This window comes from Salmo salar, chromosome ssa04 (genome assembly GCF_905237065.1).
Source record: "Salmo salar chromosome ssa04, Ssal_v3.1, whole genome shotgun sequence".
Lineage (NCBI taxonomy): Eukaryota > Metazoa > Chordata > Actinopteri > Salmoniformes > Salmonidae > Salmo > Salmo salar.
Window position 1 is genome coordinate 42,540,259 of NC_059445.1, and position 24,225 is coordinate 42,564,483.

The 24,225-nt window shown below is 42.6% G+C and overlaps 3 protein-coding genes and 1 pseudogene across 4 annotated transcripts; 2 read left to right on the forward strand and 2 right to left on the reverse strand.

Annotated features, from left to right (window-relative positions):
- Positions 1-46: 46 nt before the first annotated feature.
- LOC106603134 (vacuolar protein sorting-associated protein 51 homolog) lies at positions 47-7,442 on the forward strand. Of its 2 annotated transcripts, none has more exons than XM_014196413.2 (11): positions 47-376; positions 588-717; positions 855-1,001; positions 1,138-1,357; positions 1,806-2,727; positions 2,859-3,074; positions 3,220-3,303; positions 5,029-5,163; positions 5,314-5,435; positions 5,596-5,683; positions 6,671-7,442. In XM_014196413.2, exons 1-11 carry the CDS (start codon positions 185-187, stop codon positions 6,929-6,931), a joined length of 2,517 nt encoding a protein of 838 aa, XP_014051888.2. In that variant the 5' UTR covers positions 47-184; the 3' UTR covers positions 6,932-7,442. The 2 variants fall into 2 exon arrangements, with proteins under 2 accessions (XP_014051888.2, XP_045572906.1); XM_045716950.1 differs by having other exon boundaries at positions 53-257.
- Positions 7,443-7,713: 271 nt separating this feature from the next.
- LOC106603135 (delta(14)-sterol reductase TM7SF2) lies at positions 7,714-13,655 on the forward strand. Its single transcript, XM_014196416.2, has 11 exons — positions 7,714-7,830; positions 8,224-8,291; positions 8,430-8,626; positions 8,736-8,790; positions 9,123-9,317; positions 9,430-9,533; positions 9,635-9,754; positions 9,957-10,125; positions 10,239-10,319; positions 10,848-10,970; positions 12,699-13,655. The coding sequence occupies exons 2-11, from the start codon at positions 8,234-8,236 to the stop codon at positions 12,857-12,859; spliced, it is 1,263 nt and encodes a 420-aa protein (XP_014051891.2). The 5' UTR covers positions 7,714-7,830; positions 8,224-8,233; the 3' UTR covers positions 12,860-13,655.
- Positions 13,539-14,530, reverse strand: LOC106603029 (uncharacterized; annotated as a pseudogene).
- A 1,293-nt stretch (positions 14,531-15,823) lies between these two features.
- mrpl49 (mitochondrial ribosomal protein L49) lies at positions 15,824-18,060 on the reverse strand. The gene is made up of 4 exons (XM_014196418.2): positions 17,853-18,060; positions 17,460-17,610; positions 16,912-17,036; positions 15,824-16,718 (listed from the first exon to the last, which is right to left on the reverse strand). Exons 1-4 carry the CDS (start codon positions 18,009-18,011, stop codon positions 16,572-16,574), a joined length of 582 nt encoding a protein of 193 aa, XP_014051893.2. The 5' UTR covers positions 18,012-18,060; the 3' UTR covers positions 15,824-16,571.
- Between the last annotated feature and the right edge of the window lie 6,165 nt (positions 18,061-24,225).

Sequence of the window (24,225 nt, forward strand, 5' to 3'; positions counted from 1 at the left end):
TCCGTTCCTTGATTTTGTGTTCTTTGAGTCATTGCTGCCACCTACTGGCTCGTTTCTCCATCATGGGCTTCTCATCCGGACATGTACGGTAACTTCTCTGTTTGCTTTAGTGGTTGTCGGTTACATTTATCTGTTCATTGGTCTGTCCTGCAATTCATAACAATTTCGCTGGTATTCAGTCTAAATGGACGGGGATATTTGTGCTACGGCCACCACACCACCTGACTCCGACCCAGCGCGGAAGCGTCGAGTACACGGTATGTTGAAGCTCTATTATGGGTTGAACGAGGAAGGAAAGACCGTGGATCAAGCAGAGTCGACGAATCCTTGCGATATAAACGGCACGCATTTCGATCCTGAGGTTTATCTCAATAAGGTAAAATCCGATTTCTGTGTCTGGATGCGACACATAGTTGGCTATTCATTGAACATAAGACAAATGAAATCCAGAGGCAAACGATTATTTTCTATACAAGAGCCAATGCCAACTGCTTATCTGGCATTGGTGTCAGTCCGTACAGTCGCTCAGTGATGTCTGTTAGTTGTCTTCTCTTCAAAACTGACCTTTATGTCATTGGTGGCTGCAGCTTAGGAAAGAATGTTCCCTTGGAGAGCTGATGGACCAGGAGAGCTGCATGGTGAGGCAGATCCGCTCCTTGGACAGTGACATGCAGACATTGGTGTATGACAACTACAACAAGTTCATCTCTGCCACAGGTAAGCAAATAGGGGACAGTGTATGCAATGCATTGGATATCATGTTATTACATTAGATCATGTTTGCGTCACTCACTAATCAGTATACATACTATGTGATTAATGAAGGAGTGAATGCCCTCATCTCCTCCCACTAGACACAATCAGAAAAATGAAGAATGATTTTAAGAAGATGGAGGACGAAATGGACTGTCTCTCTACTAACATGGCTGCTATCACAGAGTTCAGTGCACACATCAGTGGGACTCTTCAGGACCAGCATGCACAGATAACCAAACTGTCAGGTTCGTAATGAAGCCTGTGGTGACACGCCTCCATCGCCTGGAATGAAAACGAAATAACAAATCTAATTTGTTGGTCATATACCTATCATTGTCAGATTACTTGTTCAAACTTTTCCTCTCTCACTCCCCCACCCAGGAGTCCACACTCTCCTTAGAAAGCTGCAGTTCCTGTTTGAGCTGCCTGCCAGGCTGAATAAGTGTCTGGAGCTGCAGGCTTATTCCCAGGCGGTGAGCTCCCATCGTCGTGCCCACTGTGTGCTGCAGCAGTACAGCCACATGCCCTCCTTCAGGGGCATCCAGGATGACTGTCATGCCATCATGGACAAGCTGGCACAGGAGCTTAGGCAGAAGTTCAGGTAGGAGAAGTAGTCACTTGTGGAAAGATGCGGCGTGCAAACCGAGAGAATCTGTCGGGTCTGAATTTGATGCAGTTGATCAGGTGTTTGGTTTTTCCTCACTGGCGATTTGGACAAATCATGATTTTTGCAGGTGTTCGCATCATTTGAATTTCAGAAGGGGAGGGGACATTCGGCCCCTAAATTGCAAAGAGAAAGGGTGGAGATCCTCGTTCCGGTTCCGCTCCTTCTAGCGTTTCTTGATTTCTTCTCTTAGCATGTATGGACCCAGAACTTAATGGAGAAGCTGACCAATTACCTGAGACTTTAGTTCTGTGTTAACTGAGATTAGTATGGTTGCAAAACAATGTTCTTTGAATTTTCATTTCTAGTTCATATTCTATAGTAATAATACATTATGCCTCTGCATGGATGCCTTACCTCTGCTTGGTGTTGACTGTGTTTGCAGAGATGGAGGTTCGAGTGCGAAGGATCTTTCAGAGTGTGTGGAGCTTCTGCTGCAGCTGGATGAGCCAGCAGAGGAACTCTGTGACAAGTTCCTGAGCCACGCCCAGTCACGACTGGAAGCAATCCTCCGAGGACTGGAGGCGGAGCTAAGACCACCATTGTCCTCTGGACCCACAGCAGTGATAGATCCCTCCATTGGCCCTGCCCGCAGACTGTCAGCTGCACCCACTGCTGGATCTCCCACTGACCCCACCTCTCCAGGCAATCCCTTCCTCTCTCCCAGCTCAAGGACTGATATTCTGGAATTCATAGACAGAGGTTGCAATGAATTCGTCAGCAGCCTTTGCTTGGTCATTGCCTCGTACCAAGAGTTGTTTGTCAACCGTCCACAAGAGGGTAATCTGGCCTCCAAAAACATCCCCCATATGGCTATTGGCAAGCTGCATGCTTTCGTGGATTCCCTGGCCACCTGCTACTTCTCGCTGGTGGAGAGGAGGATACAGGAGGAGAAAAGTGTTGGTGACAACTCTCTCCTGGTTCGTGCTCTGGACCGTTTCCACCGCAGGCTCCAGGCCGTGACCAAACTGCTGCCTGGGTCTGCTGTGCCCAGCCAAGGGACTGAGATTGTGGTGCGAGCAGCCAGGGAGAGGATCAAGCAGTACCTGGAAGCCCTGCAGAGCTTCTATCTGGACAGCCTGAGAGACGTGAGGCAGGCCCTAGCAGCCCCTCGGCTGGGTGGAAGCTCAGCTGGAGGTGGCTCTCATCTGGCGGGACCAGCCACTGGGAAAGATGCTCCCGCCAGCCTGCCAGAGCTCCTCTCCTCTCTGTCTGCCTCCATTCTCAATCAGATCAAGTCAGTACTGGCATCAGTGCACCTCTTCACCGCAAAGGACATCACCTTCTCCAATAAGCCTTACTTCAAGGTGAGATTAATACTGATGCTTTTGTGGGTTATTTGTGTCCCTCAGTTTGTGAGTTGCTATGATAATATGCCTTATTTTCTGAATTTGGTTATTTATGTCATTGACAACTCTCTTTCACCTCTCTATTTCAGGGGGAGTTTTGCAGCCAGGGTGTGCGTGAGAGCCTGGTGGTTAACTTCATTAAGTTTGTGTGCCAGTCCTCACGTCAGTTCTGTGAGAGTGCGGGAGACAGGGGCGGCTCTACACCCCCTGCCCTCCTACTGCTGCTGTCACGCCTCTGCCTGGACTATGAAACCTCCACCATCACCTACATCCTCACCCTCACAGACGAGCAGTTCCTCGTGCAGGTAAATATGCCAATGGTACTCTGAACACTTCTTCAATGCTGTTGATGGGAATGTAAGAATATCTGTCCAATTAATAGGTCCTCTTTAGTCATGAGAAATGTTTATCACATGCTGTTATATCCTGTTGTTTCTCTCGTGTTCACAGCATCACACTCCTGTAACTGCAGTCGCAGCTTTATGTGGAGAGGCCAGAGAGGCAGCACAGAAGCTACTGAACCATTATGTCAAGGTAAAGTGCCTTCTGAAAGTATTCACACCCCTTGACTTTTTCCACGTTTTGTTACAGCTGGAATTTAAAATGGATTACATTGAGATTTTTTTTGGTCACGGGCCTGCATACAATACCGTATAATGTCAAAGTGGAATTATGTTTGACATTTTTACTAATTCATTAAAAATGAAAAGCTGAAATATGTAGCTCAGTAGAGCATGGCACTTGCAACACCAGGGTTGTGGGTTCGATTCCCACCGGGGACCAGTATGAAAATGTATGCACTCACTACTGTAGGTCGCTCTGGATAAACGCGTCTGCTAAATGACTAACATGTAAAAATGTTAAGTCAATAAGTATTCAACACATTTATTATGGTAAGCCTAAATAAGTTCAGGAGTAAACATTTTCTTAACAAGTCACATAATAAGCTGCATGGACTTATTCTGTGTGCAATAATAGTGTTTAATATGATTTTTGAATGACTACCTTATCTCTGTGCCCCGCACTTACAAGGTCCCTCAGTTGAGCAGTGAATTTCAAACACAGATTCAACCATAAAGATCAGGGAGGTTTTCCAATGCCTTGCAAAGAAGGGCATCTATTGTTAAAAATAAAAAGCAGACATTGAATATCCCTTTGAGCATGGTGAAGTTATTAATTACACTTTGGATGATGTATCAATACACCCAGTCACTACAAAGATACAGGCGTCCTTCCTAACTCAGTTGCAAGAGAGGAAGGAAACCGCACAGGGATTTGAACATGAGGCCAATGGTGACTTTAAAACAGTTACAGAGTTTAAGGGCTGTGGTAGGAGAACATTGTAGTTACTCTACAATACTAACCTAATTGACATAGTGAAAAGAAGTTCTGTACAGAATAAAACTATTCCAAAACATGCATCCTGTTTTCAACAACAAAAAGCAATTAACTTTTTGTCCAGAATACAAAGTTATGTTTTGGGCAGATACAACACATTACTCAGTACCACTCTCCATATTTTCACGCATGGTGGTGTTGGCTGCATCATGATATGGGTATGCTTGCAATCGTAAGGACTGGGGAGGTTTTCAGGATAAAAAAATAAATGTAATGGAGCTAAGCACAGGCAAAATCCTAGACTAAAACCTGGTTCAGTCTGCTTTCCACCAGACACTGGGAGATTAATTCACCTTTCAGCAAGACAATAACCTAAAACACAAGGGCAAATCGACACTGGAGTTGCTTACCAAGAAGACAGTGAATGTTCCTGAATGGCCGAGTTGCAGTTATGATTTAAATCTGCTTGAAAATCTATGGCAAAACCTGAAAATGGTTGTGTAGCAATGATCAACAACCAATTTGAGGTTGAAGAATTTTGAAAATAATTTGTAAATATTGTACAATCCAGGTGTCAAAGCTCTTAGAGACTTACCCAGAAAGACTCACAGCTGTAATCGCTGTCTAAGGTGATTCTAACATGTATTGACTCAGGGGTGTGAATACTTCTGAAAATATCTGAAAACACGTTTTGACTTCATTATGGGGTATTGTGTGTAGATGGGTGAGAAAAAACATATATTTAATCAATTTTGAATTCAGGCTGTAACACAACAAAATGTGGAATAAGTCAAGGGGTAGGAATACTTTCTGAAGTACACATTTTCCCACTTTACCAACAAATTACTATTGCTGTGACTGGCCATTTGAGGCCTATTCCTTCTATTTCAATGCTGACCCCTTCTCTCTTGTTGTGGACAGGTTCAGGGCCTGATCATATCCCAGATGCTGAGAAAGAGTGTGGAGACACGAGACTGGGTCAACACTATCGAGCCACGGAACGTCCGTGCTGTGATGAAGAGAGTGGTGGAGGACACCACCTCTATTGATGTGCAGGTAATGTCCGTTATCTCTATAAAACCCTTTGGAATGTAGGAAATCTGTAATCACTGTATAAATGTGAGTGGACAAATCAATCATCAGTGCTAGGAATCTAAAGCGCTTTACTCCCTCCCCTGATCTGTCTCTCCTTGTGTTTCCCTACAGGTGGGTCTTCTCTATGAGGAGGGGGTGAGGAAAGCCCACAGCAGTGACTCCAGCAAAAGGACCTTCTCTGTCTACAGCGGCTCTAGGCAGCAAACCCGCTACGCCCCCAGCTACACACCCAGGTACCAGAACTACAGTTGCCTACCACACAACCCTTTCATAACAACATAATACATTAACACTGCATCACAATGTGTGGATGTTTAGCAGAGGCAGGATCAGTCTGTTAGTATGATGGCTATCTTTCCTAATGGCTTATGAATGGTTTTTGTCTCCCTGCAGTGCTGCTATGGATACCAATCTCCTGAGTAATATACACAAGCTCTTTTCTGAGCGGATCGACATTTTCAGTCTTGTGGAGTTTAACAAGGTGGGTAGGGAGGGATCACAGAGCTCTGGTAGCTTAGGGCCTAGAGTAGGGGTCTTCAACCGGTAGCTTGTTGCCCACCTATGAGTAGGTTGCAAAGCAATTCTAAAACTACAGGCAATTTTTTTCAGGTGTTCCATCGCAAACTGTCATAAACATAAAGCTCCTGGCTACAATCCAATCAAAGCAACGTTGACATTATCCCACCCCTGTTTAGCGCTTCTTGGCTTTAAAATCCAAATGTAACACTATCTGCCAATTAATTTCCAGCAATATTGCATTTCTGTCTGTTTGGTGCGCGCATTTGTCTATGCTCACTCCGTAAGTAGCCTGTTAGCGATGCTAGTAATGATAACATTTGAGAAGGTCGTTGATGGCAAAGTAGGCTTACCTGACAGATATCATAATTATTTGTATCAATTGGGTGGCCATTGTTTTTGCAAACTCGGCCATGACATGTTGCAGCAGTAGGCCTAACAGAAACATTGCTAGACTGAGCAATGAAATGCACAATTAAAGGGGAATTACACTCAAATCAAACATTGTTATTAAAATAAAATTCATACCTTAAAATTGGTCTTCGGATGTGATTTGAGAATTGACATGGACTCAGAACATCCATTTTCATTGTTTCTCTATAAATAATTGTAATATTGAGAGTATAAAAAAAAAGGGGGAAAAAATCTAAAACCAGGGAAAATAAAACATAGAACTCAATTTCGGGAAATACAATAGATCATTTTATGGGGCCCCTTAGGGGTGTTTATTAACCATTATTTTACCAGAAAACAGATCTATTTTACAACAAGGACCAGGTGAAGAGTTGCAGGGTAGAGGAGAAGAGAAGAATGTGCCTATTTGAAAGCTAACAAAAAAAAAATGAGTAGCATTTTTTTAAAGTAGCTTTCATGCTAGAAATGTTGGAGACCCCTTTGCATAGAGACTGTCTCTTACACCCCCCAATTTGACAGTCTTAATCTCCTCTCTCAGGTCTCTGTGTTGACAGGGATCATAAAGATCAGTCTGAAGACGTTCCTGGAGTGTGTCCGCCTGCGTACCTTTGGTCGTTACGGCCTGCAGCAGATCCAGGTGGACTGCAACTACCTGCAGATGTATCTGTGGCGCTTCGTCTCCGATGAAAACCTGGTCCACTTCCTACTCGACGAGATAGTGGGCAGCACTGCCCACCGCTGCCTGGACCCCACTCCCATGGAGCAGAGCGTCATTGAGGTCATCTGTGAGAGAGGTTAAAGGCCAGAGGTCACATTGGTTGAATTGTGATGGTGAAATTGAAGAGTGTGTAACAGGTTAAAACCTAAAAAATGTCTTGAAGTTAACTGAACATTGAAGATTGGACAAAGAGGGCTTTTGATACGCTTGATTCCCATGATGTAAATGTGGGTCAGGAGGGGGATTGAGGTTACTATGAATGTTATTATGAATGATGTTTGGGTGGGGTGCATCTATATTAATTTGATTAGTAATTACGAACATTATCATATGGTAATATGAATTGAATTTAAAAAATCAAACTCATAAACGGATGTAAAGCAGAGTTGGGCCTCCTGCCTTCAAAGACATGTGATCTCAATTTGCACACTTAATTCTGCAATTTAAATTCAAGGACATGTGATCTCAATTATTTGTATTTCTCTTGTTTTCCCTTTGCACACTTTAATCCTGCAATTTAAATTATAATAATTATGTTACAATTAATAATCTCTGTAAAGTATGTTATATAAAGTGTCAGTATTCTAAGTAATAACTTTGTTTCAATTCATTTTGAGTCATGATTGATTAATCATCATACTTTGAATCAATTATGGAAATAATGTTTGCGTAGGTGTTGCGTGAGTACTTTCTCACGTCATAAGCAAGATTCCCGTCTCTAGGAACCAATAAGAGCGCTGTAGAGTAAAAAGGTGTACATTAAATTTGACCATCACTTTTCTAGGCCCTATGATATATGTGGTCACCGCCCCAGCGTAAATTTGATTGGTTTAACGCTCCCCTCTCCATGCTCTTCTGATGACCATGGCTTAATCCCATTGGTTTAGAGGTGGGTCATGTCAGGATGGGGTAGCTTTGGGGCAGTTCTACGCACGCATTCTTATCGTCGCACTGTACTTGCGTATACATGAGGAATACAGGTGAGTGACGCTATAAATTATGCGATGTTGGAAAAAAAACCTTTTAATATTCTTTGTTTACGTCCAACGCAATTTTTTAAAAATCTTTAGCTGTTATCTATTAATGCGCATTGAATTGTTTTTCTGTGATGTAACCTGTCTATGTTGTAGTATCTGTCTACATTGTGTAATTCAACCGAATCGTATCCTCGTTACGCTGGAGAATAACTATATTGGCAGAGTTATGTTTTTATTTCTCAACATCAACAATAAAGTATGATATTATAGTACTCACTATAGTATATACTAGTCCAGTTCATTCTGAGAATATGAGGTAAAGGTCTTTATTGCTGCCTATACACATTTGTATTGAGCATGCACTCTACCAGTGTCCTCCTTTTAACATTTTCACAGGAGACAGATAATGAAGTTCAACAAACAAAAATCCCCACACGCAGAAAAGGAATTTGGGGGGACTTTGGGTGAGTCGCAATTTGTTTGCTTTATTAAAAAGAGAACACATTTTGCATGTTCAGTTTAAATAGGCATATTGCAATCCCATCTCCCACCCATTCTCTTCTCTTCACTTCCTTGGTCTCTCTTCCTCTTCTCCCTTGAAGGTGCCACCTGTATCCCTGTCTTCTTGCCCCTGACGGTACTTTACCTGCTCTGTGTATGTCGCTCCCCTGCGGCCAGCGTGCTCCAGTGGCCCCCTGTCCTGCCCCCCACAGCCCAGCTATGGGACCCCCTGGCCCCTGTTCTCATACTGGGCTGGATGGCCCTCCAGAGCTTCTTTTACCTGCTGCCTATGGGGAAGGTGAGACGAGGTGTTAATTATGAATACCTTTGAGTTCTGGAGTCCTTGTCTCTAGACTACGTTGTCATGTGAGGTTTGGCTGATACACATATCTCTGTCTTACCTGCAGGTGTCTGAGGGGATGGTGCTAAAAGATGGCTCGAGACTCAAGTACCCCATAAACGGTATTGTAGGGTTGGCGGGTGCAGAAATAATGCTTTGAAGTAGTGCGTTCCAATGTGTACAGTTTCAATTTTAGGAAGGTTTGATTTGAAGCTGGGTGCGAAGAGTTAACTGGTTATGTTTTCCTTTCATCTACTGCAGGTGTCATTAACCTTGAGCTTTGCAGGCCATTAGTCCACAATGATTTATCTTGTTGCAAGCTACTCAGTCCAAACTCAACTTATTTTTATGATTCCCTCTCCCAACTAAGTATCTATTGTATCTATCCCTCCCACCTGCTCCCTCACCCTTTCTAGCTCTGTTTCTATCTTTCTCTTTCTCTCTCCCTATACAGGTTTTCATGCCCTTTGCGTCACAGCTGTGCTGTTGACATTGTCACTATGGCTGGGGATGCCTCTGGGGTATCTCTTTGAGCTGTTGTTGCCCCTGGCAGTGTGTGCTATTGGGGTGTCATTCCTCCTCTCCCTCTACCTCTACATCTGCTCCTTCTGGGCCCCTCACCATGCCCTTGCCCAGGGGGGAAACACAGGTAAGGGTGGTGCAGGATTAGAGAAGTAACATAAAATATCAAGTAAACATCATACATCAAAATGCATTAGAGGTTTTCCTGTGTAGGCTCACGCCTGCTATATCTCACACAGGAAACCCCCTGTATGATTTCTTTATGGGCCGAGAGCTGAACCCACGGATTGGAAGCTTTGACCTGAAATATTTTTGTGAGCTGAGACCAGGTCTGATTGGCTGGGTGAGTGGAAATGGAGCAAGGGTGACTAGATTATATGAAGTAAATATATATAAATAGATATATAAAAAAAAATCTGATCCAACGTACTCTCTTCCAATTAGGTGGTGATTAACCTTGGGATGCTAATGAAAGAGGTGGAGCTACGGGACTCCGCCTCCCTGGCCATGATACTGGTCAACAGCTTCCAGCTGCTCTACGTGGCGGATGCTCTGTGGAATGAGGTGAGAGGACAGTCCACAGGAATCGCTAGGAAATAACAGTGGTATAACAGCGGTAACAGAGTGATGCCAATTGAATGTATTGTGGTGTATCACTGCGGATGTATATTGAGCCCTAAAATTCGTTACATTTCTGCAGTGCTGTATGTTTCATTTGACAGTGGAATATATTTTCTTGACTGATGCTCTCTCTGTGATGTTGCAGGAGGCTGTGCTGACCACCATGGACATAGTGCATGATGGCTTTGGGTTTATGTTGGTCTTTGGGGACCTGGCTTGGGTTCCCTTTACGTACAGCCTGCAAGCTGCCTTCCTGGTCGTGCACCCACAGTCCCTTAGTCTTCTAGGAGCCACAGCTATATTCACATTGAATGGTAAATCATGTTTCAAGATGTGGGGTGGGGAAGTGTGCATTCTTCACTTAAAGATGTGTTATATTGTTTGTCCCCTTATTAATGGAATGTATTTTATCTCTTCCTGTCATTAGGTGCTGGGTATTATATCTTCAGAAAATCAAACTCCCAGAAGAACCAATTCAGACGGGACCCTACGCATCCCAGTGTTGCAAGTCAGTATTCAACTTCTTGATTCGATTTCCTGGCATGGCATCTTCCACACGTTTTTAGTTTAGAATTAATACACTTTTCTTAAATCAGTTTAACAGTTTTGAGAGGATAGATAGAATTGGGCCATCTCTCTGATGACATCTTTATTACTCGCTGTTTCAAATTTTGTTTTCCATAATGGAACAAAGTGCATAATGAATACAGTGGACGGTAGGAGGCACCACAGAGTAGAATCTGGCCCCAACAGAAAGAGCAGATGGAGTGTGAATTATTTGCAATCTGATCTCTCTCAAATGGGGCGGCAGGTAGCCTAGTGGTTAGAGTGTTAGACTAGTAACCGAAAGGTTGCAAGATCGAATCTCCGAGCTGACAAGGTGAAAATCTGTCTTTGAACAAGGAAGTTAACCCACTGTTCCTAGGCATTCATTGAAAATACGAATTTGTTCTTAACCGACTTGCCTAGTTAAATAAAGGTAACGCCACGTCCAAAACTAAAGAAAAATATATATAATCTTCCCCCGTGCCTGTAGACCTGGAGACTATTGCCACAGCAACTGGGAAGCGCCTTTTGGTGTCTGGCTGGTGGGGCCTCGTACGCCATCCTAACTACCTGGGAGACCTTCTCATGGCCCTGGCATGGTCCCTGCCATGTGGTAAGTAGAGATCAAATAGACCCTCTCTGGATCCAGCCGGCATGTGTCCATAACCAGTGGCTGCACCTGAACAGTGCTACTAACTATACAGTGCCTTCGGAAAGTATTCAGACCCCTTTACTTTTTCCACATTTTGTTACATTGCAGCCTTATTCGAAAAATGGATAAAAAATAAATATTATCATCGATCTACATAAAATACCCCATAATGACAAAGCAGAAACTGTTTTTTTGACGTTTTGGTCAATCTTTTACAACTAACAAAACTGATATCTTATTTAAATAAGAATTCAGACCCTTTACTCAGTACTTTGTTGAAGAACCTTTGGCAGTAATTACAGCCTCGAGTCTTCTTGGGTATGATGCTACAAGCTTGGCACACCTATATTTAGGGAGTTTCTCCCATTCTTCACTGCACATCCTCTCAAGCTTTGTCAGGTTGGATGGGGAGCGTCACTGCACAGCTATTTTCAGGTCTCTCCAGACATGTTCGATCTGGTTCAGGTCCGGGCTCTGGCTGGGCCACTCAAGGACATTCAGAGACTTGTCCCGAAGCCACTCCGGCATTGTCTTGGCTGTGTGCTTAGGGTCGTTGTCCTGTTGGAAGGTAAACCTTCGCCCCAGTCTGAGGTGCTGAGCGCTCTGGAGCAGGTTTTCATCAAGGCTCTCTCTGTACTTTGCTCCGTTCATCTTTTCCTTGATCCTGACTAGTCTCCCAGTCCAGTCTCCCAGTCCCTGCCGCTGGCTGAAAAACATCCCCACATCATGATGCTGCCACCACCATGCTTCACTGTAGGGATGGTGCCAGTTTTCCTCCAGACGTGACGCTTGGCATTCAGGCCAAAGAGTTCATTCTTGGTTTCATCAGACCAGAGAATCTTGTTTCTCATGTTTTGAGAGTCTTTATGTGCCTTTTGGAAAACTCCAAGCGAGCTGTCGTGTGCCTTTGACTCAGGAATGGCTTCCGTCTGGCCACTCTATCATAAAGGCATGACTGATGGAGTGCTGCAGAGATGGTTGTCTTTCTGGAAGGTTCTTCAATCTCCACATAGGAACTCTAGAGCTCTGTCAGAGTGACCATCGAGTTCTTGGTCACCTCCATGACCAAGGCCCTTCTCCCCCCATTCCTAATTTTTACCATGTGGCCAGCTCTAGGAAGTCTTAGTGGTTCCAAACCTCTTCCATTGAAGAATGATGGAGACCACTGTGTTCTTGGGGACCTCCAATGCTGCAGAAATGTTTAGGTACCCTTCCCCTTATCTGTGCCTTGACACAATCCTGTCTCTGAGCTCTACGGACAAGTCCTTTGACCTCATGGCTTGGTTTTTGCTCTGACATGCACTGTCAACTGAGGGACCTTATATAGACAGGTGTGTGCCTTTCCAAATCATGTCAAATCAATAGAATTTACCACATGTGGACTCCAAGTTGAAACATCAAGGATGATCAATGGAAACAGGATGCACCTGAGCTCAATTTTCAAGTCTCGTAGCAAAGGGTCTGAATACTTATGTAAATAAGGTATCTGTTTTATATTTTTAATACATTTGCAAAAATGTCTAAACCTGTTTTTGCTTTATTATTATGGGGCATTGTATGTAGATTTTTGAGGGTTTAAAAAAAATTAAAAAAATTGAATAAGGCTGTAACGTACCAAAATTTCAAGGGGTCTGAATACTTTCTGAAGGTACTGTATTCTGATCCCATGTACCGTATGTCTTGTTCCAGGATTCAACCATCTTCTACCTTACTTTTATGTTGTGTACTTCACTATCCTGTTGATTCACCGAGAGGCCCGTGACGAGAGGCACTGCAGGGCCAAGTATGGCCTGGCATGGGACAGCTACTGCAGACGCGTGCCCTACAGGATCTTCCCCTATATCTACTGAGCTAAGCTCGACCGAAGCAGTCAGGGCAGTGCCGTGGCCCGGGAGCATGCAAGGGATGTACACTGCATATGATAGCCAGCTGTGTTGTATAAAGTGCACTTTCTGAACCTCAACAGACTAGACTGAACAAAAACTACTGAAATGCTGTCTTTTCTCTGTAATAATGAATATGTACTTTATACATGATGACTGTGGAGAAAATGGCACTTCTGACTGGATAAACTGGCCAGACAAGCTGACAGTTTGGCCCAGCAGCTTTACCAGTTGTTCACAGTAGTGATGTCTTTCTAGTGAGTCTCAAGCACGATCAATCTTGAGCATTAGCTATCATACTGATCTTTCCTTTCTTCCTCAAGATTAGACACTATGGGCTGGTTTCCCAGACACAGATTAAGCCTAGTTCTGGACTAAAAAGCATGCTCAATGGGGAATCTCCATTTAAAGTGCGTTTTAGCCCAGGAGTAGGCTTAATCTCTGTCCAGGAAACCAGCTCTACACTTTATTTCAAATGAACAGATGAGTCACATTTCATTAACTGTGGTGTATTAGCACTGATCTGAAAGACATTCAAATGATCAGGAAATGTATGCATGTATTCAAATGGTCATGTTGGACGATATTTGGAGAGTGACAGAGTGTTAGCCTGTTTCTTTAATATTTCAAAACTGAAATCGAAGCCTTAAGTTTACCTTAACTTTATTGCATAACTTTGTGAATTTTTACAACAAAAAAACCCAATAAACAATAGTGATTGCAGTCAGAATAAATGTTTACAAAATTGTATACAAACAAATAATACCAGTCTGGCCCTGAATTTGAATTGAAAATAAGATGGGTAAATGAGTCTCTTTATTAACTGTGATAGAATACCAAAACATTCTCAATCAACACACCCTTCACTTTTCTTCTTCCGTTCTTCCAGCGTTCTTCAACTCTTCTCCAAAGCACTCATCTCATCCTCCCTCTTCCTGTGCTCTTCATAACTCAGCAGCCAGTCTACTCACCTCTTGGGTATTGTCAGAACCCCCAAGCTTGAAAGAACTCACATTTCTTCCCAGCCAGGAAATACTTATTTCTCATATCCCCTTCATCTCCCCCTTTGGGCAGAGCTGCCCTGGCCTGGGATAGCACCGTACGGAGTTGTCTCAAAGCTGCCAAGTAGTATCCAACATCATCCTGCTTACTTCTCCCAGTCAGAATATGAGCCACGGATTCCACAGCTGGGGCCCTCTCGGTCAAAGTAACCCCCTGGACAAAATGGCTGCCTCCCCTCCCTGAAGGGCCCCCCGAAGGGAGCTGAACACCCTGCCTGAGCTCAGAGCCTCGAAAACAGTCAGAACCATCTGGCAGAACTCCTGAGTTAGCTCTGACTCGATGTCACCATTGATCAGGCATAGGGCGAAGGTGTTGCCAAACAGAGCATTGACCAAGCCATTGCAAACAAGAGGGGATGGATGGATGGGAAGACCAGGAGCCTAGAGGTGGTATTGTGTCATTGACTGGAGGCACATTAGAGGTTGATTTTGTCCCTTTGGCCTTCCTCACCTCCTTTCTGTGTTTACCCTTTCTCTGTCCCTGCTCTTTCACTGATTTACCCACACTCAAGTCCTTCCCCAGAATCCTTGACTTCGATATCCACGATGACCACAATTTGACTTTCAGACTCTTTCTTCACAACTGGAAGAACATGCCCCTTCTGTCCTTTATCATCTGTCTTCACTGCTTCTCTTGTACTGCTCCCTTCCTGTCCTGCGGCATCATCTCCTCCTGTAGCTCCATCTGGGCTTTTCCCCCTCCTTGTGCTGTTCCCACTAGGGTTTCCACAGGGGGACCAGAGCCCCTACAGCCCCACTCTTCACCAGATTCCTAAACTTCTCCTTCTCCTGGCTGCTCAACAGGTCCCACAGTGCCTCTTCTGAGAAAGCATCGATATTCAGCCCAGAGAGCCTGTCAGAAAGTCCAGCTCCTCACCGTCTTCAAACGCCTTCTCCATGTCTCCAATATTTGCAGCGACCACCTGCGCTGCTTCTTCATCCTTGTCTCCTAACTATTTGAGTTTGGTTAAAATGTCCTTAATCTCCTCCACACTCACTTCCCTAGATGACTGAATTTCTGCTAACCTGGAGAGCTCCATAACCTGTGCTCTTTCCTTTGTCTCCTCACTACCTCCCATTTCCTCAACGTTCTTTAAAACACTCTCCATCCCTCCCTCTGTCCCATGTTTCAGCCTAAGCAGAATATCCTGCATCTTCTTCCTACCCCCACTCTCTGTATCTTCCATGTGTTCAGCTTCTGTAAAACAAATTCCTTATAGAATTCCTCTAAGCACACGGAATGATTTGTAGTTCGGTAGTATTCCAGTCCAGTTAGGTTCGTTGTATCGTGGACAGGTATAGCAAGAGGGTTTGGATAAGCACAGCCTGCACACTTTGCTTTGTGGTATCTGTATGATCAGCGTCTCCATTCTCTTTCCCTGCAGCTGGTGTCAGAAAATCACTGTTCTTGGTGATTACTCTGGCGGGAAGTTCAATTCCATCTCTAGTGATAGTATCAGACTCCATGTAAGTTTAGAAAATAGATACGGTAATTGCCTGCTAGGGTGCGTTTCCATTCAACTATCTTGGGTTGATAAACTTCTGGACGTAATGACGTTACACCTATATAAAACTTTTTTCAGCAAAAACCTAGTTTCGAATTACGTGTTTTCATCACCCATTTAGGAAAATTTCCCATTAATAAATTGGCGCCAGCCTGTATGCCCTCACACCTGTCTCAGGTAGCCCACCCAAACCAACATGGATAGAATGCAATAATTGACTATTTGCCGTTTTAATAATTTTCATGTGGCAACGATCGCCACAAGTCCACTCTATGGTAAAACTTGCACTCCTGTAGATCTTAAATAATTGGATGGAGAAACCTTTCAGCCAACCAGAAAAGCAAGGCCAAGCAATTCAGGCATTCTTGAAAGTCAGGATACATTTTTTATAGTTTTCCATTATTTTTTACAAGCATTAGGCATTTTTAATTAAATGTGGAGTTGAGTTTACAATGACAGCACGTGCTCCACATACCTTCAAATGTATTCGGCAATAAGAAAGTTGGACAAAATAAAGTCACCCGTCATACGGATAAAAATATTATCGATCTTCAGAAAAGTATCTGCAGTTTCCATGAGCATTGCAAGGACTTTGTTTTATGACATTGCTTTTGTCAAATAAACCTGGGCCAATGGAAACCTGCCTACATAAACATCACAGTATCGTTCGAGATACTTCCCTCAAGTATAATTTCCTATATATAAAAAAACACCAACAGCCATGAAAAATGTGTAATACACCAAATTGTAAATTAATGTCAGTATTGACCATAAACAGGTAAGTGATTATTTTATAGCAATACAACTCATGAATCAAACTTACAACTGATATTGTTCCTGTGGATATCAAATTAAAAGTAAAGCAGACCCCCCCCAATAGGAAATGGCCATTTAATAATTCAACTTTCAAGTATGCTGATCAGCTGAGCGTAAGGTGTTCCATACAAATATAATTGACATGGAGCACATCTACATAAATAAACTGTCTCTTAATTATCTATTCTATTTCAATACAGGATGCATTTCAAATTGTTGGGTTTCATGTAGAAAAGTATGCACTCTTTTTCTCTGACAACTGTTCTGCAACAGTTCACCCCCTCGCCAACGGTCCAGTTAGAATCCCTTCTCCACCAGCCACTCCTTCAGCTCTGTATCAAAGTGACCTTTGACCCGAAGTGTCATGGTCACCTCATTGACCTGTGTTGGCAGGTCTTTGCCAGTAAGCTGTTGCAGGTACTCCTTAACATCCTTCTCAAGAGCCTGACAGGAGAAAGTAGCACCATTAATTAGGAGGAAACAATTGCATATTGACAGGAAAACAACATTCAACCCAGGGTTTGCTAGATAAATATAAAGCTCTTATACTTCCAGTCAGTCATCCTTACTGATTTGCAATTCTGCTAAAGTTACAAAATTGTTTTGACAAAAGAACCATAGAAATTCTCTCACTCACCCAGATGTCCCCTTCAACCTTGCGTACAAGGGTTGTCTTGCGGCTGCCATGGGTTAGGTCTGTGTAGACAGGAACATTGTGCATTCGGGAGCGACGGATCATGTATGGCAAAGCAGGAGGCACCTCTATAAAATGTTGGGTTAAAGGGGGTGAGGAAAAGATGGAAAAACATTTAATTGAGGTTAACCATAAAGTAAATAGCACCTGATAGGTTAGTCTTTGATCATGACTTAGTTCCATTACATTACACATGAGTCATTGGACAAAGGAGTCTTCTGTAAGTCGCTCTGGATAAGAGCGTCTGCTAAATTACGTTAATGTAATGGGAGTTTTGTTAAGAGCCCCGACGCTCGGTCTGAACATTAATATGAATCACTAGCGGTATGGTTTTGGAAGCATAAGGACCTTGTCTTTCATATCACCGAAAAATATACTGTCGGCTGCAACTGGCCATATCTGCACGTTACAGCGCTTGTTTACGGAAAACAGATGGAAGACAGTTGACTACCTATGCTAATTAGCCATCAATCTCCGGTGTCAAGCTTTACCTGATGGAGGAGTCCAGCCAGATGGGGAAGGACCGTCATGTTTAGGGGGAATGGGCACTCGCGAAGGTGGGATCAGTCGTTCCACAAATTTGTATTCTTCTGTAGATTGTAATATCCCAGTATTTGCTTCTCCAACTGAGCTACACAATGTCTGTTTTTGAAGGGGAAGAGACAGTGAGTAATGTATTCCTGCATACCCATGATAACTCATTAATGAAAATAACCAATCCATCCCAATTCCACACATTACGTATTGCTTGACATTGACACGAGCTAGCTAGCATCCTTGATTTCATGCTAACTAACGTTTGTTACTTCGATTTGACCAACATTTCAGCCATGGAAATCTTTTTTTTTTTTTATGAAGATATTAATATCAAATAGCCAACTCACTCGTAACCGTATCGTAGTATTTGGAATCCTTGTCGTGTGGTCGTAAAGATTTAAACTAGCCCTAAATCCTCTGAATAACTTTGCGGATCTGTGTATGAAGGGGAGCGACATGTTTCTTTTGACACCACACGTGGGCGGGATCAGTGAATACAACGTCATAGGTATGCGCAGTTAACTACGTCCTTTTCGTCCATAAGCTGTGTTCGAATACTCATACTAACAGTACTATTTGTGACGTAAATTGAGTATATAGTATGCTTATTGGTCATAGTATGGATAAAGTTAGTATGCCACAATTTATCGGAGTTCAACGAGAGCAGATACAAATTCGTTGCTGTAACTAATTATGACAAATGTTAAGAAAATGTTGAACAATGTAATAAAGTAAATTACGTTACACGTTATGTTGGCTGACAATTTGTAAGCTACGCTATCCTTAGGAACCGCATAGCATATCGTTACAGCAGTATGTACCGGGTATGTTAGCTACCTACTGTAACGTTTGTTGGCTACTAGTACATCGAACTTGCCAGTGTATTTACTTTATGCTATCTAACTAACTACCCAACATTTCTTGACTTGATTATTCACGTCATTCATAGGAACAACTGATGAATTTACAAACCGGTTGGATGTGGTAGGCTGTCATTGTAAATAATAATTTGTTCTTAACTGACTTGTCTAGTTAAATAAAAATACATGTAAAAAAATGTGGCCCGGCAGTAAAAGTAAAAAAAATCCAGCAACACAGTTACAGTCACAAATGCTCTGGATAAACTGCCTAACCAGCTCTGCTAAGGCGATTAAAATGATCAGAGTGAAGTATTCTCTCATTTGTGTTTGGAAGTAGTTAGCCAGTTAGCTTGGGTGCTTGACTGCCATTGTGAGGTCAGAATGCTTGGAACAACCCTACCCCTCGGCCAGAGCGTCCAGTGTGCTCTCTGAACACTCGAGAGCAAACGCTTTGAATTTATGAACTAGTGCACTCTGGCACTCCAGGTTGAATTTACAAGTAGGTTGCATAGCAACAGCATCAAATTCCGGTAGACAGGCAAAGCGCTAGTATGCTCAACTGAAAGGATACCGTTCATTTACAGTATACTAAAATTAACTTATAGTATGTAGTATATTTTCTTTACGTATGTAGTGTACAGTATGTTAGTATGGGTATTTGAACACAGCTTTAGTCAAGACCATAGAGATAGAGGACTCGTCTTTGTATCTGTGCCACTATAGCGTCTGTGACAGCAATTGAGGCTATCTTCATTTTAAAGTTGTTAATTTTCTTCTTCACGATTGGCTCATCCCTCCTTATGACCCAGTTGGACATGACTCTGTCAGGGTCACCAAGAGGGATCAGCCAATGAAGTTGGAAGTCCCACCCAGTTGACTACATTAAAATCTGTCTGTGTTCAATGGTGCTGCCCATGCTAATATGGCCTTTTGGTCCAGATGACAGGTGGCACGCTTGCTGACCTGCGACTTTTTCGTGAGATATAAAATACATTTAAACTCTGTGTTGTAACATACACTACATGACCGAAAGTATGTGGACACCTGCTTGTCAAACATCTCATTCCAAAATCATGGGCTTTAACATGGAGTTGGTCCCCCTTTGCTGCTATAGCAGCCTCCACTCTTCTTGTATTCTGTGCACGTGACAAATACACTTTGATTTGACTAGCCAGAGTCTCTTGATATTTCCTGTCGACTTAAATGTCAACAAGGACAACTTCTTAATAGGCGATATTTAAAATATCATGAAACTTGAGTCCCTTTGTTATTAGTACACTGTACAAAAGTATGTGGACACCCCTTCAAATTAGTGGATTGAGCTATTTCAGTCACACTCATTGCTGACAGGTGTATAAAATCGATCATACAGCCATGCCATTTCCATAGACACACACTGGCAATAGAATGGCTTTACTGAAGAGCTCAGTAACTTTCAATGTGACACCGTCATAGGCTGCCACCTTTCTAACAAGTCAGTTCGTCAAATTTCTGCCCTGCTAGACCTGCCCCGGTCAACTGTAAGTGCTGTTACTGTGAAGTGGAAACATCTAGGATCAACAACGGCTCACCTGGAAGCGCATAGCGCATAAAAATCGTCTGTCCTCATTTGCAACCCTCACCACGGAGTTCCAAACTGCCTCTGGAAGCAAGGTCAGCACAATAACTGTTAGTCGGGAGCTTCATGAAATTGGTTTCCATGGCAGAGCAGCCGCACACAAGCCTAAGATCACCATGCGCAATGCCAAGTGTCGGCTGGAGTGGTGTAAAGCTCCTTAGTTCCAGTGAAAGGAAATCTTAATGCTACAGTATACAATGACATTCTAGAAGATTCTGTGCTTCCAACTTTGTGTCGACAGTTTGGGGAAGGCCCTTTCCTTTTTCAGCATGACAATGCCCCCCATGAACAAAGCGAGGTCCATACAGAAGTGGTTTGTCGAGATCGGTGTGGAAGAACTTGACTGGCCTGCATAGAGCCCTGACCTCTACCCCATCGTACACCTTTGTGATGATTTGGAACGCCTACTGCGAGCCAGGCCTAATCGCCCAACATCAGTGCCCGACCTCACCAATGCTCTTGTGGCTGAATGGAAGCAAGTCCCCGCAGCAATGTTCCAACATCTAGTGGAAAGTCTTCCCAGAAGAGTGGAGGCTGTTATAGCAGCAAAGGGGGAACCAGCTCCATATTAATGCCCATGATTTGGAAAGAGATGTTAGACGAGCATGTGTCCAAATACTTTTGCTTATGTAGTGTAACTTATTACTTCAATATGATGGTTTTTATATCAATATTTGCACATAAAGGCGTTTCCACCTCCATTTCTAGCATAATATATTTTACAGACATAAAAAGATCCCATCGTGTCGAACAAACAAATTGTTTGTCGGCATTTATAAAATTGTACCAGCATTTCATGTGTCCATCAGCCCGGTCGCAACTTTTTTCATGCATCAGGTAAGTCATCCAGATTAAATGGTTGGATGGATAACTGGTTATTGAAAGGTATTCAGCTCTTTATTTTCTTCTCTTCTCCCCAAGGCTCATATTGAGGAATTGGAAGGACTGTCCTGTGATAACCAGGTGGTGTACCCCTGCAGGACAATGCTGTGATCAGCCAGTCTGCACTGGAGTTCAGCACACTTGAGGTTACCCTTGGACTGTTGGGAGGCAAGTAATCAATAATTACATCTAGTCCTTAATTGAAACAATAACCAAATGGTCACCCCACCTCTGTTTTGGTTCAAGGCTGAGGGATGTGCCTGGAGAAATGTAACCACTCTCAAATTCATTGACAGCTATGGACGCGAGGACTGACTATCTACAGTATGCTATAAAAATTATAGTTTTAACCATGTTTTGAGGCTATACAGTGTTTGTTTACAAACATTGGAATAAAAAAAAACGTACATTTTGGGTACTGATGGGGTAGGAGTTGAACTATGCTCATGAAGCACTGCAACCTGATCTCAGAGCATTTCGTATTATTCTGTACGTAATCCAAGACACTCCATTTAGTATGTTATGTGTTAATTTGTTGATGTTCATCACCCATTTTGTATGATATATATCTTTATTTAACTAGGCAAGTCAGTTAAGAACAAATTCTTATTTACAATGACGGCCTACCGGGGAGCAATGTGTTAACTGCCTTGTTCAGGGGCAGAACGACAGATTTTTACCTTGTCACCTCGGGGATTCGATCCAGTAACCTTTCGGTTACTGGCCCAACGCTCTAACCACTTGGCTACCGACCTACGAATTACAAATCTTATTATATGTTACGAATTTGCAAAACGTATTATATGATACAAATTCTAGCTAGATGGCTAACGTTAGCTAGGCTGGAGGTTAGTGTTAAGTTTAGTAGTTAGGTTAAAGGGTTCGCCACCCAACCACCTTGACATACCACCCTATTTTCATTTTTTCCTTAAGTAACCATCGATCTTATGTAACCATACTAATTGTAATATATCATACTAATTTGAATGTCCCAGATTTATATTTACTATGTTACATCTAGTCTGCGACCAGGCTGTGTATTTTATAAGTCATATTTTTCCAGAATCAATGGGTATGTATCATTCATTTAAAAGTTACCAAAAAAATTATGTAGCAACTAAGGATCTAGCTTTAAACATTCTAGAACATTATCGTAAATATGTGGAATTTTCTACATTGTAAAATAATAGCGAAGACATCAAAACTATGAAATGATTCAGGTCTGAGTCATTTATTTGTGTACCATTATTTCAAGAGATTATTTGGAGGGGCTTATTTTGATTAATCTTTTCCATTTCCTTTTCCTATCCCAGTCCATGCTCCTTCGCCAGAGCGTGGAATGTCAAGGGACATACTCCCAAGGTGGGCTTTTGTGTTTAATAGAAATTAAATTAACTACTAAAATGAATGTGGTATATTCAACATGACTTGCACTTCTGGCAAGTTTGCTTTGAAGACGCCACACTTCTGACCCTTTGTTTGTAACCATTCTCACAGGTGGACAAGCATGAGAAGAATTAAGACTGGTAGGCTAAAACAAAGATCCAATATAACAGGCGCTTTGTGAATGTGGTACCAAAATTAAGCAAGGAGGGACCAAACGCCAACTCATAAAACTATTTCCCCCAAAGTCTGTCTGCTGTGTCTCACCAGTCGAACATTGACATGACCATTCACACTGTGTGAGCAATGGACTTGGACCAAGTTCTGTCATTGGAATTACATTTGGAATTGGGCTGATATTCACTGTGATTAAATACAATAAAACTCAGTGAGGAAAGAAAGTGGTACTCTGCACCGATTTGATGGTTCTATTACATTGGGAAAATTGAGCAGTTGTATGACAGGCTGTCCTGATTGTGGTTAAGAACCAGTGATGAAATGGACTCTGGCATAAACACAAGGTAGTTCTCAATTTATTTCATGTATTGGACAACGTTTACAAGTCACGCTGACAGATGATATGAGAATATTCTTTGTCCTTATCTCATCCAGTATGCCAAGATCACTCTTATCTGCCAAAGTGATCTTGGATATGACCATGGTTTCATATCTAACAGGGAGGATGGATTATACTTCAGCAGCTTCAAAAAACATATCTGACAGTAGGGCATCATCACGTCTTCCTGTGTGATATCCCCACTGGATCAGTTATGACAACAATTCCCCAAGCAGCCAAACCTGAAACAAAAATATTGAGTTATGACTGCACCTCCAACACAAAGGCCGTGTTCTTACTCTTAATACTCTCTGTCATGTCTCAAGCTCTGAAAGATAGTCATGTAGGGTAGCCATGCTTTACCTATGCAGTTGTGGTGGATCAGGTATTACTACTACAAGACAGGAAAGACGAATACGTTTAGAAATACTGACAGTATTTTGCAGCTCGTACTCACTTGCTGCAAACGCGATTTGTGCGACATTTCCCATAGAGGTTGTCCCACCTTGGCCCATCACCTTTCGGGTGGCTAGGAACACATTCAGTGGCTTGCGAAAGTATTCACCCCCCTTGGCATTTTTCCTATTTTGTTGCCTTACAACCTGAAATTAAAATGTATTTTTGGGGGTTTGTATCATTTGATTTACACAACATTCCTACCACTTTGAAGATGCAAAATATTTTTTTATTGTGAAACAAACAAGAAGTAAGACAAAAAAAATGAAAACTTCAGCGTGCATAGCTATTCATCCCCCCAAAGTCAATATTTTGTAGAGCCACCTTTTGCAGCAATTACAGCTGCAAGTCTCTTGGGGTATGTCTCTATAAGCTTGGCACATCTAGCCACTGGGATTTTTGTCCATTCTTTAAGGCAATACTGCTCCAGCTCCTTCAAGTTGGATGGGTTCCGCTGGTGTACAGCAATCTTTAAGTCATACCACAGATTCTCAATTGGATTGAGGTCTGGGCTTTGACTAGGCCATTCCAAGACATTTAAATGTTTCCCTTTAAACCACTTGAGTGTTGCTTTAGCAGTATGCTTAAGGTCATTGTCCTGCTGGAAGGTGAACCTCCGTCCCAGTCTCAAATCTCTGGAAAACTAGTGATGACCTAACCTCTTCGACCAGAGTTTTGAAACGTTTCTCAAACCGGAAATGGATGCAACCGGTAAAACGGACCCATTTTTCTTCAAGTTTTATGGCGAACTACACACACAATGTGTATTGTCGCCACCCACTGGACGGGGGTGAAAAATTTTAAAAAGAAAAAGTCAATTCCAAAAGGGGGAAGAAAAAGGTTACAATATCAACACAAACTACAAAATAATTTAGATTTTTTTAAATAATATGCACTACCAGTCAAAGTTTGGACACGTACTCATTCAAGGGTTTTTCTTTATTTGTACTATTTTCTACATTGTA